This window comes from Puntigrus tetrazona, chromosome 15 (genome assembly GCF_018831695.1).
Source record: "Puntigrus tetrazona isolate hp1 chromosome 15, ASM1883169v1, whole genome shotgun sequence".
In the NCBI taxonomy this organism is placed as follows: domain Eukaryota; kingdom Metazoa; phylum Chordata; class Actinopteri; order Cypriniformes; family Cyprinidae; genus Puntigrus; species Puntigrus tetrazona.
This window is the reverse complement of record NC_056713.1, coordinates 940643-952207: the sequence shown is the minus strand read 5'-3', so window position 1 is coordinate 952207 and position 11565 is coordinate 940643. Positions and strand designations below refer to the sequence as shown.

The window sequence follows — 11565 nt, the reverse complement described above, 5'->3', positions numbered from 1 at the left end:
TGGTTTACCACTTAATTGATTAAAATTGTGCACTTAAGTTATGTCTTAAATTCCAAATCAAACTGCTTAAATACAATAAAGGAATTTGTCTATAACTTTCCAAGGTTTGGATAGTGAAACATCAACACAATAAAATCTTTATTACAAGCATTTCACATTATTAAATGCATTAGTATGATTTGTTTTGATACAGTATATGGTTAATGAATTACAATACACAGATGTTAGTGTGTAAGTAGTGTGATCCAGGAAAGCTATAGCGACACCAGCTCTACAGGGACTAGACAACACATTGTGCACTTACCTGAACAACCCCAAAGGTATTGTTGAACTGGAAATTAAATGCAGAAATCAGGATAAAGATGAAAAAAAATTTTAGGTTCAAATTAATTATTTAATAAAAATTATGAAGCAAATAATAAGCTATTCCATAGATGCATAAATTGCATCTATGCATAAATAAAGATACTACTAGCCTACTGTAAATAGATTTTTCATGGCGCATTTTTAAGATTTTTTTTTGCTTTGGATTTTAAGACTATTTCGTAAGTCACTGAGCAGTAGGGGCATTTGAAAAATGCTTCATGACTTAACAAAAGAAACAAATATTTGCATAAGAAATTTTATGTAAAAATTAAACACTACATAACCTTCAGTGTATGAATTAAATTAACACTTATTCTTATAAAAAGCTACTGAAGTTCAAGAGAAGTGAATGGTTTGCTCCTTCTAACATCAGATCATGGTGACACGGTAATTGTTCACAATCTATGATATCGCATGCCACTACCTTTAAAATTTATGCACAATGTTTGTGTAATAATAATTAGCGCCACTAATTTTGCCATCGAAAAAACAAAGAAAGCTGCTTCCTAACAACAGTCATTTTAATGTCTTTGTTAGGTTTCTGAAATGAGATATATTTAACAAATATATTATTATTATAAAAACATGTCCTGTGGCCAACTGTGGCACAAGCAGAACAAATGTATAAAAAAAATTAAGAAAAAGACTAGTAATCTATTCTTTAAAATATTTTATTTAGTTGGGAATAGTAAAACGCAACTGTGTTACTTGAGCAAAGCTAAGGTGGAGTTTATAGGTTCTGCTTATTTTAAAAAAGGCAATTCATCGTTTTCGGCATATACTAAGTTAAGCATGAAAAAGCATAACTCAAAAAACCTGACAGCCATAATAGCAAGCATGAAGCTTAAAAATATTACTCCCTGCAGCAAACTATGCATGGACAAGGTTAAGTTTCACCACTAAGGAACAGAACTGAGAGCAGATGCTCTATATATCCTGAGTGAGAGCATGTGAGTGGCATTATGAATTGCAGGTGTCTACCTCTGCTTTTGGCTGCTTCTTTTAGGCTGGCCATGACATGTGGGGTAATGCTTTCCAAGACAAATCTTCCTTCCAGTCCTGGATAGAGGGACCTAAAATATATATAGCTATATACTTATAACATAAAAATATACATATACGTATAACTTAATGTATTGTTTTTCAAGTTTTTGCCAGGGGTGACAAGTTATACTCCTGGAGGAGAGTTTAGCTTCAACCCTGATTAAATACACCTGAAGCAGCTCATCAAGGTATACTTGAAATTTCCAGGCAGGTGTGTTGAGGCAAGTTGAAGCTAAACTATGCAGGACACCGGCCCTCCAGGATCATGTTTGATGACCCCTTCATTATTTAGAAGTGAATCAAATGCATTACAAAAATCAAAAGTTGTAATGTAAAGGTCCTTGCACACGTAGTATGTCTTTTTGGTTACACTCCATTTTGATAGTCCACTTTAGACATTCTACTAACTATAAGTAACTTTAAGTTGATAAGAATAAGTTGACATATACTTGCAAAGTTTCTCATAGTCACTACGTTGTAGACCTATCAAAATAAAGTGATGGAAGTCATTAAGCAGACAGTCTCTAATGACTGCTATGTTACATGTAGTTGCAAAGTTACTTACTTATCAAAAATGGATTATTAAAATAAAGTGTTACTGTGTTTTTTTTCCCTCTCAGAATACTTGCCACATATGCAAAAAGCGCAGAAAATAGAGCCTATTTGAATTATATGACTTTTAAAAAATGTTAGATGGCAGTGTGAAAATGTGATTATCAAAACGTGGGGTCATATTTATTTTATAACATACAACATTTTATTAACATACAAAAATGCAGAACGAAAATTTTGGATTCAGTATGCAATAACCTTAAATCTGAATGTGGTGAAATAGCATAGTGCAAAAAGTAAAAAATATAAACCTTACAAACAGATCCAGAAGGAAAAATCGAAATTTATTTTTGGAGTATTGGTTAAACTCAAAAAATTCTCCATCCTTTGGCATAAGGTCAATTAGCTAAATTCAATTCAATCTCAAGAACTGACAGGGAGTCAATTCTTTAATTTCAGGTTTTGTTTAACACTGTTTTGATTCAATATATTTAGCTATATTTATACTTTATATTTTTAGGTGGGAGGAATTAAAAATATAAATGATCTTAATACCAAGAACGCAAATACAAGTACATATGCCCATACCTTGGATACTCCTCAGAGGCGATGTAGACCGCATCTTTATCATTCACAGAAGAGGAGAACACAGCAAAAGTCTCATCCTGCAAAGGCAGAAGTTCCAGTCCAATGAGGTCATTGTAGCAGGCATCGCTAAGGATAAACTCTAGCAGGAGCAGCTTCTCATTGGAGGACCCCCTGTGGCGACATTTCCTCAGAGTCTGGCGCACAAAAGAAGGGGTCACTCTCTTCAGGCTCCCTGGTTTGGTGACAAACATTGTCATTACTGCATCGATGTAGGCTGGCACCTGAGCCAGTATCATCCCTGAGCTCTGGAAGTATTTCATGACAGTCTCTGTAGCGTCCAAGTTGGAGTCCAAGTCTGAGAATATGGTTTCATCCACTTGAACCCAGCTCCCATTGAGCGAGTAGATAACTGGCTGTTGAAGCAAGTCATTAAAAAGTGGCTCAAGAATGGGTTTCCAGCGAGGTCGGATCCTGTTTGGATCAGGCCAGGCTCCATAAATACCTCTTGGGGAAAGGGGAAAATCTTGGTCCTTCTTAGTTTGGATTCTCCTGATGGTCTCCATGATGAGTGTGAAGTAAGCCCTTGGGATGACTGTGACTATGAGAAGCTCATTCCAAAGAGCTGCAGGGTCCCTCCACTGGTCCACTTCCCGCCATTTGATGCTCCTGCGGTTGTCTGTCAAGCCAAAGAAACCACTGACGTGAACTGGCAATCCTGTCATGCTTTCTTCTCCAAGTGGCAATGGAAGGAAACAGAAAGCACGTCCTGAGAAACTAGAAGTTGCCCCCTTGTCCTCATCGATAAGAGTTAGTGGCAAGGCAATGCCAATGGTTGGGATGAACTTCAGATCATCAGCAAGAGAATCCAGTTCACCGCATATGCCTCGCCCTCCTACACCATTACACACCAACCAAGTGGTCTTCTGAGTCTCTTTGGCAGTTTCATCCCGCATTTCAATGGAGAGTTGGTAGGTGGCACAGGTTACTGAACTGCTCAGCACCCCATTACTGTAGCTATCTATAGCCTGTCCCAGGGTCTTCAGTGAGTTGGGCCGCTCCATCTTATCTTCTTCACTGTCGCTTGCTGTGACCTGGAAAAGCATGCGTTCTGTTCCATCCGATTCCCGTACATGCAGAGAGACCTTCTGAACGCTCTTTAGAAAGAGCAATACAGTGTCTGCATCAACTTTGAATGATTCAAAGAGCTCCAGAACCTTTTCTTTATTATAAATGTTGTTACTTAATTGTGAGGGTTTCATTCGGAGTGGAAAACGAAAGAGTGTTCCTGGAAAGTTGCCATCTTTAATGGTTTTCTCTGAACTACCGAGCAGGCCAAAGTAAGGGGCAAATTGATCATTAAGTTCGGTTATTTCCTTTATATCAGACTTCAAATTCCAGCACTGCCCAGACTCATGGACTCCAAACAACATCTGATGAGGGTCCAGCATTGCAATTTGATCCCCACTGAATATACTAGGAACATCTACAAAAAGAAGAAATATTTTTATAACAGTAAAACAAGATTTTCTTTTGGTCTGTAAAGAATTTTATGCTTTATTAAGCACCTAATTTACTGTATACATTTCTTGTATATTAATATAAAAAACAACCTAACATTTGATAAAGTATGTTTTATTCATCACTTTCCTAACATACTCTTTTCCTCACCTGTTATGTGGTAGACAGAGTTAAATCCAATACCAAATCTTCCCACTTTAAGAGGGTCCTCTCTTTTTCTACTCCGTGCAATCTCCTGGATACCTTTCCAGTCTTCTGTGGTGAAGACTGCATCATTATAGACATACAATGCTGTTCCTGTAAAACAACAACAACAAAACCCATCATATTTCAATGCAAGTGTATTCCAAGACCACTAAACTTTTTACATGCTGCAATCGATCAGCCTATTCAGATTACCCTGATATTGAGCCATATCATGTGACCACAGTGATTCCACTCCATACTCTGTTTCGTCATACATGAACTTGACCTCAGTGGCCCCAGCATCTTCTGCATTCTGAATCAGCTCCTGCATGACAGGCACATCATACAGTCGTTGACAGAAATTCTAATATACAGTATGTGTTATTTGCCAAAGAAATGCCTCAATATGTGTTCCCTTAATTACTTGGCACAATATTTTATTGCTTTATATTCATCCTCTTTTGAAAAAATTGACTGCAGCTAGAGATTTGAGCATTACTGCTGACTGAGACATCTTTTATAAAATTCACAATACAGTTGCTATTTTAACAACTAACAGTTAATAATGTCATAAGTATTCATTATTTTAAAACCTAGTTTAAACTTTATTTACTCTTGAGATTAAAATGTCATTTTTGAGAGACCTGGCCAAGAAGGCAGACCACATAATAACCAAATGAAAAACACACACAACAATCACATATATTCTTACTTTTAAGATCTGTCCACCCTCTGGATATCTTCTCAAAATATCTTTCAAAAAATCAACCAAGGGTGGTGTGGTCTGACCGAATCTCCCTGCAAAAGAACAAATAATGCATAAGCAACTTTCACAGTAATGCAAAACTAGAAAATTACATGAACATCACTCCGATATATGCTTCCTAAAGGGATAGTTCACCTCTTAATAATTTTGTAATTCTCTGGAATAATAAACTTTTCACAGTTGTGACATGGATTTTTTTTACAATTATTTTAATATGGTCTTTGTAGCTTAATTGTAATGTTTGCATTTTTTCCTCCAAAAAACAAAACAGAAACAAATATATGCAGCCAAATAATTTTCGAAACTTATTCATTAAAAATTCTCCTTCATAGGTTTATTCAGAATTATGTATATACCGTTCTTTGAAAACACCTTACTCACACGTATGATTCATTCACAAATTAGACATCACTGGTCTTCTCTAATGAACCCATTAAGAGGCACTAGGGCAGATTTTCATTGAATAAGTTTTCATTCTTCTGGGAAAATTGTTTTTTCCATTTGTTCTTTAAATGTTGGGAAACAGCTGTGGGGATCTGCATCAGTGAGGTCAGCCTCTGATGATAGGTGATGGGATCTGGCTCACAGTGAACAATCTATTCATCCTAACTGTGAGCTTTGTGGAGATCAGAGAAGATCTTCCACAACAGACTTAATAAACAATTTCTTTATAGACCTTGTTTTTTGAACAGGTTAGATATAATTTCTCTGCTAGTCATGAGTGTAGATGGAGAGGTTAAACTTGCGAATTGGATCTCCATTCAGTCATGCAGTACATTTACATTTCAACCTGCAGATCTTCATGTAAAATAATGTCAGAAATTGAAAGCACCAGTCATACTTGATTAATAAAGTATCCCTAAACAGTCCCACCTCCTCCTCTCGGGCCTCGTCCATGCAACGTCATGATTATTTCATGGCTCCCATGTGACACCAAGCTTCCAATCTCAACCCCATCATGAACCTATACAAGAAAGAAAAACAAATTTTCTGTAATTAAAGCCCACCATTTGATATCATGTCTTTATAAAATGGAGAAAAAAAACTGTAGGCTTTTGTTTTTCACAGTGTAGTTTAATCCTTAATCTTGGGACATTTAATGAAGACATTTCTGGGTAGCTCCTTAACTGGCCCAAACCAAACCATCCCTAATCCTTCTGTGTAAACCTACTTCATTTTTTTTCTTTTTTTTTTTACCTGTTCTGTAACTACTCTTACACAAACTTTTCTCAACAATCCACAACTCTGAGGTATATAAGCACACATTGGCATACATGAACTTTACTGAGTGTCCTTAAAGGGACATATGAACAACTCTGCAGCTTTTATGGGTGAAGAAATGGCTGTGAGTTATCATGAAGTCAGAAGAAACACACATCAGGAATAAAAAAGGGAATTTACTACTCTTTTCACAACTTTTTCACCATCTATTCCATCCATTAACCTCTTAGCCTGCAGTGCACCTCTGTAAACTGCATTGAGCTGTCCGCATGACTTACCCATAATTCACTGAGATATACCACCGTTTTTGGTTTATTAAGAGATTGATTTTTCAGGGCTGAGATTGTGCCTGTTCAGACAGAGACTGCTGTCTTCAGCTATTCGTGGTGGAATCAGCTTCTGCTGATCAGCTGATTACACACTGATCAGCACTTCTGCTAACACACACACTGATCAAGTGCATGCAGAGATCAGGCAAAATTTTAAGTAGTTTAACAGTGTCCTGCAATGGAATATGTATAAACATGTTAACTGTCAAATACCCATATTTGTAAACAAGATCATATAATTTATCGTAAGGAAACACATTTAATTCAATATTATAATATATTATTATATAATATAATTCAAAATGTAGTCAATGTAATCAAAATATTTTAATAATTGACAAACCACCCCACACATGCATGTTAGATTGTATGAAATATGCTCTTCATCTTTATCAGATTTTTGACATGCTGTCATCAAGGAAGTTTGTGATAACTTAATATGGACAATTAGCCCCTCAAATGTGTCATGCATCAAATGTGTCACATTTTAATAGAGTTCATCTACCTTGGATAAGAAAAAAAAATAGTGAATGCCTTAGGAGGAGATTTGGAAAAAACCAACTTGTCATGGCATATCCATGGAGTATTACCAAAAGCAAAAATTCCTAAACTTATTAGAGATGCTGGACTGATGCCAAGATTAGCAGTCATGGCTGTATGCACAGATACATCTCAAGTAGCCCATAACACTGGCACACCTCTAAAGTAATTTGGGCCAGACTGTATGGTCCGGTCCTCTGGGGTTGTATGTATGAATGTTGAAGCGGAGATCTGAGAGCTGCCTTTCTCCAGGCTATTTTCTGAGTCTGACATACTTAGAGTAGAGAAATAATCTCCCACCTGCTCCCGTCTTTCAGGAATGCTTCCTGCTTCGAGCTAAGAGAAAGGCTCTGAGGCCTGTCCTGATCACAGGAAAAGTAATAAATCTTTTAACCCCAATATAATTCTAACCCCAAATTTATTCGGATTGTGTCGCTTCCATTTACAAGAGAATTGATGCAATCCTTTGATCAATATATGACTAGGCTATGGGTAATTTCACGAAGAAGTTGCAGCTATTCACCTGAAATCCAGTTTAATAAGTCAGAACATCACTACAGAAAGTTATTAGCCAGGTTTGTATCCACATATTTAAAAGAAAATTATTGGATGTCACATAAAAAATGCTGGATGGGAATACCACAACCTTTGAAAAATGAGTATAAAACAATTCCTTGGTATCCATCAAAAAACTACTGTCAGTTTTAATGTGAATAAATAGATGTAGAAATATGTCATAATTCGTCAAATAAACATTATAACTTCCTATATATCCAGATGCACAGTGCAGTCAAGTACCAAATATTAAACTCTTTCATTCCAATTTCATCTAGTAAACAGAAACGTAATAATCGCAAACATAAAATGAAATGCTAATAGGTTTTATTTATGTGCAGTATGTTGTGATGTGTACAAGCACAAACATCACTGTGGATTTGGCTGTGTATACAACTTCAATACACTGGATGCTATCATGAGCTCCTACCCTGGGCTGCACACCAATTACAACACAATAGAGCACATTTAAACAATCTGGCCTCTGCCCAGTTTCTACATCAGTTTCTTTGGGTGGATTATAAACCTGTGTATTTCAGGGGGTTGATCCAGATCACATGGGGAAGGCAATGCAAGGTGATGTTCTTCATTTAGAGATTGTCCAAACAATCCCCCTAACAGATCATTACCATTTCTTAACTGTGCATGAAATATATACTGAAAATCGTTGTTGAAAAAAAGGTTTACAACTCACCAGTTTTCCATTGTGAAACACCTGCTGCTGAGGCACAGGGAAATCTGTTTCTTGGTAGATCAAGGTCTTGATGTACCTGATCACTGTGGATGGGGGAACCTGGAAGACCCTCTTGCCTAGATAGTCATGACAGACTATCACCCATGGCAACCTAAAATCGTGAAGAAATCCTTTAACGGGCTTGAATCTCAGAAAGTCTTTAAAGGACATGTTCAGGTAATGTTTCATCTCAATATAAAAAAAACCCCAAATAGACATAAATGTTATTTTTTTGTTAAGGAAATTTGTTTTATTTTAGGACTGTTATGAAATAGTTTTTTGTGAAAAGAGTTCTTATTACTGTTAAAAAATGCATCTATTATACCGTAATATGAAAAAGGGTTATTAATATAATAATGCAGATTCTTTACATATCATGCAAATATGCACAATGCCTGTAATATGACTTTAGTGAGAATCTAATGAAAATTATAAAGTCAATGTTACAATCACAATGTATAACATTTTAATAATCCTGGCTTGATTTTCAGAAATAAAATGCGAGCATTCATACAAAATAAACTGCAGCTCAAAATCACAATAATACCAAAAAACAAACGTGAGCCATTTTCATTCCAATTAAATTCCAATATCTCGATAGTTTCTGTCTTAAGGCAATGTGGGTCAGACAAACAACACAAGATTACAAAGATCTCTTTATTTTAGTTCTTCCACTGAGAAGAAACATTATGCCTTCAAGGATGCTATTGTCTTTTATGGCCTTGACTGATACAACAAACCCTAACAGAAACGCAGGGATCCTGCCACGTCACCTCTGCAGTTAAAAATCAAATTACACCTATTAGGGGCTATCAAGTTTGAGCCGTATCCAAATGCAGACATCGATGGGTTTCCTAAAAGCCAGAGGTTGGAGGAATATGTATTTTGTCCAGCTGACACATTATGACATTTTACTCCAGTACAAAATCAATGGTGACAAATGTCTAGGTTTGGATCTTGACCTGTTGTCAGGCAACCAATGACAGTCCCACTGGGTCACTGATGTATCGTCCTATTTGTGTGCTAGGGTGGGGCATAATATGGACCACGCACACTAACTAGTGACAATTCACGCTACCAGGTCATGAGATAAGAAGTTTAACTGGTTAAATGTTTTATCAAATGCGTTGTTCATAACGGTATAGGATATCTTATAGTTTAGACAGTCAACGCTCTCATTTAAGTCGTAAACAACATCATACCGGTTACTTATACCAATTTATTTGAACTTACCAGGGGTCGTGACCGGTTGCCATTGCTTTTCAGCCGAACTGCGGTTATTCTCGTTCGCAGACATTCATCGATCACTCCGCATGGAGCATTACGCTATTGCCGTACCGTTATCTTCCGGAGAAAATCCTCCGCATTGGGAACTCAATGATTTACTCTGACCCTTTTGGTCTCAGTCTCGAAGAATCATCCCATCCTGTGCGCTATAAGCTCCGTGTGGCCGTGTTTGGACCCGCCTCCTCCTCCTAGTCCTGCGAGGTATCGATGCGGTTTAATAAACGGCTCGTGGTGTTTAGCCAACGGCTCGTCCCATAGATGTCACGCTTTGTCGCAGTGTTTTAAAAGAAGGATTCTGGAAGAAAAAAGTCACAGAATGTCACAAACGCAGCTTTATCCACGACAGCGCCTTCTTAGGAGCGTGTCAGTGAATGTGTAAGCTGCATGTGTTTGTGTAGGTGCGGATTTTTGACGGGCCGTGAATGCTGGGAGTTGAAGTTCTCTAGTGCAGTGCACTGACTGGGGAGAACTCTCGAACTACGCTGAAACTACAAATGCGACCGTTGAACACAAAACCAGTCACAGGATTGTTTTATTAAATGATCATTTATACACCTAAAAGCTAAATAAATAAGCTTTCCATTGATGTTTGGTTTGTTAGGATAGGACATATACTTGGCAGAGCTATCCTATTTTAAAAAAAAAGAGAAATATTGAGAAAACAGCTTTTAAATGAGTCCAAATTAATTTCTCAGCAACACATATTACTAATAAAAAATGTTTTAATTTATGGTCGGACATTTAACAAAATGACTTATGAAACATGATCTTTTTACTTAACTAATAATCAAATAATTTTAGCATAAAAGAACAATTCTGACTACAGTGTATTCACTATCACTATTTTGCCAAAGTGGATTAAGATCAGTTTACGTCAAAGCAGTTTAGACTGACTGAATCTCGCAAATTTTTATATTGAGATGAAATGGCAAAATATTAAATAGTGTAGCCATACATAAAAATCCTTAAATTAGATTTTGTGGCTGGTGAAAAGAAAGAAAAAAAAAAGTTGCGGGGTCATCTTTCCCTGGGTGGTATCTTACCCAATCCTACTCTAGACTGCCTAAATATTGCATTTTCCCCATTATGGTAGCAAAAACGTAAATTATATTACATTAGTGTTTGCAACTTTCTCAGTCACTGAGTTACAGTCGTGAACGCTAGAGCCTACTTTGACCAACTTTTAAAAACTTGGTCAAAAAAAAAAAAAAAAAAATATAGAAGAAATCTGTGAATTAAACATTTAATGCCTCTTACGTCAGAGTCACACGCAGTAGCCTATTATTATTATTATTTTCCCTTTTTTGTGAGAAAAGAATTATGACGCAGTACCGTGGATATACCCAATGACGTCATAACCTCATTGCACCAATACATTTGCCTTCTACTAAACCTTGATAAAAAAAGAGATGCAAACAAATCACGTTTAAAAAAAAAAAGAAATAAACATTTAGAATATACATGTATTGGTATATTTTTATACAATATTGCTGTACTGAATGTTGCCGTGTGACATCCCTTATGTCACATATGAACAAAAAACTCACCTTTTGTGAAAATGACCTTATTTTGCAATTCAGGTGTAACTCGGCCAAAGTGAAGCAGACTGCAGTACGCTGTAAAAATCCCAAATAACCCTGGTCTCAGCACGTTTTCCTCTGTAAATCCACTGCTGCGGCAGGCAGTTCCTCGCAGGACAGTCGAGGGACAGCGAGCTCTGCAGAACTGAACCTGTCCTTCACACGCATCCCTTCAGCATGCTGCGATGTTTTATCTTCACATGCCACATGCACAGTCACGTAAAGCTTAATGCCCGGTACTCACTGTGCTAATTCTAGCAGTTCTACGAGCACCCTTCTCGTTACGGCATCAGCTGTTAG

At 36.8% G+C, this 11565-nt stretch overlaps 1 protein-coding gene across 2 annotated transcripts in view; it reads right to left on the bottom strand.

Annotated features, from left to right (window-relative positions):
* The window catches only part of sacs (sacsin molecular chaperone), a 24915-nt gene extending 13350 nt beyond the window's left edge, over nt 1-11565 (bottom strand). The window contains exons 1-10 of one of the 2 annotated variants that reach the window (XM_043258771.1): nt 11233-11565; nt 9632-9980; nt 8360-8510; nt 5894-5984; nt 4967-5052; nt 4468-4579; nt 4219-4365; nt 2551-4033; nt 1348-1439; nt 305-331 (exon numbers count right to left, since the gene is read on the bottom strand). In XM_043258771.1, coding sequence (XP_043114706.1) covers nt 305-331; nt 1348-1439; nt 2551-4033; nt 4219-4365; nt 4468-4579; nt 4967-5052; nt 5894-5984; nt 8360-8510; nt 9632-9654 — 2212 coding nt within the window. In that variant the 5' untranslated portion in view covers nt 9655-9980; nt 11233-11565. The remainder of the gene's footprint in view (nt 1-304; nt 332-1347; nt 1440-2550; nt 4034-4218; nt 4366-4467; nt 4580-4966; nt 5053-5893; nt 5985-8359; nt 8511-9631; nt 9981-11232) is intronic. The other variant, XM_043258772.1, reaches the window with a different exon arrangement.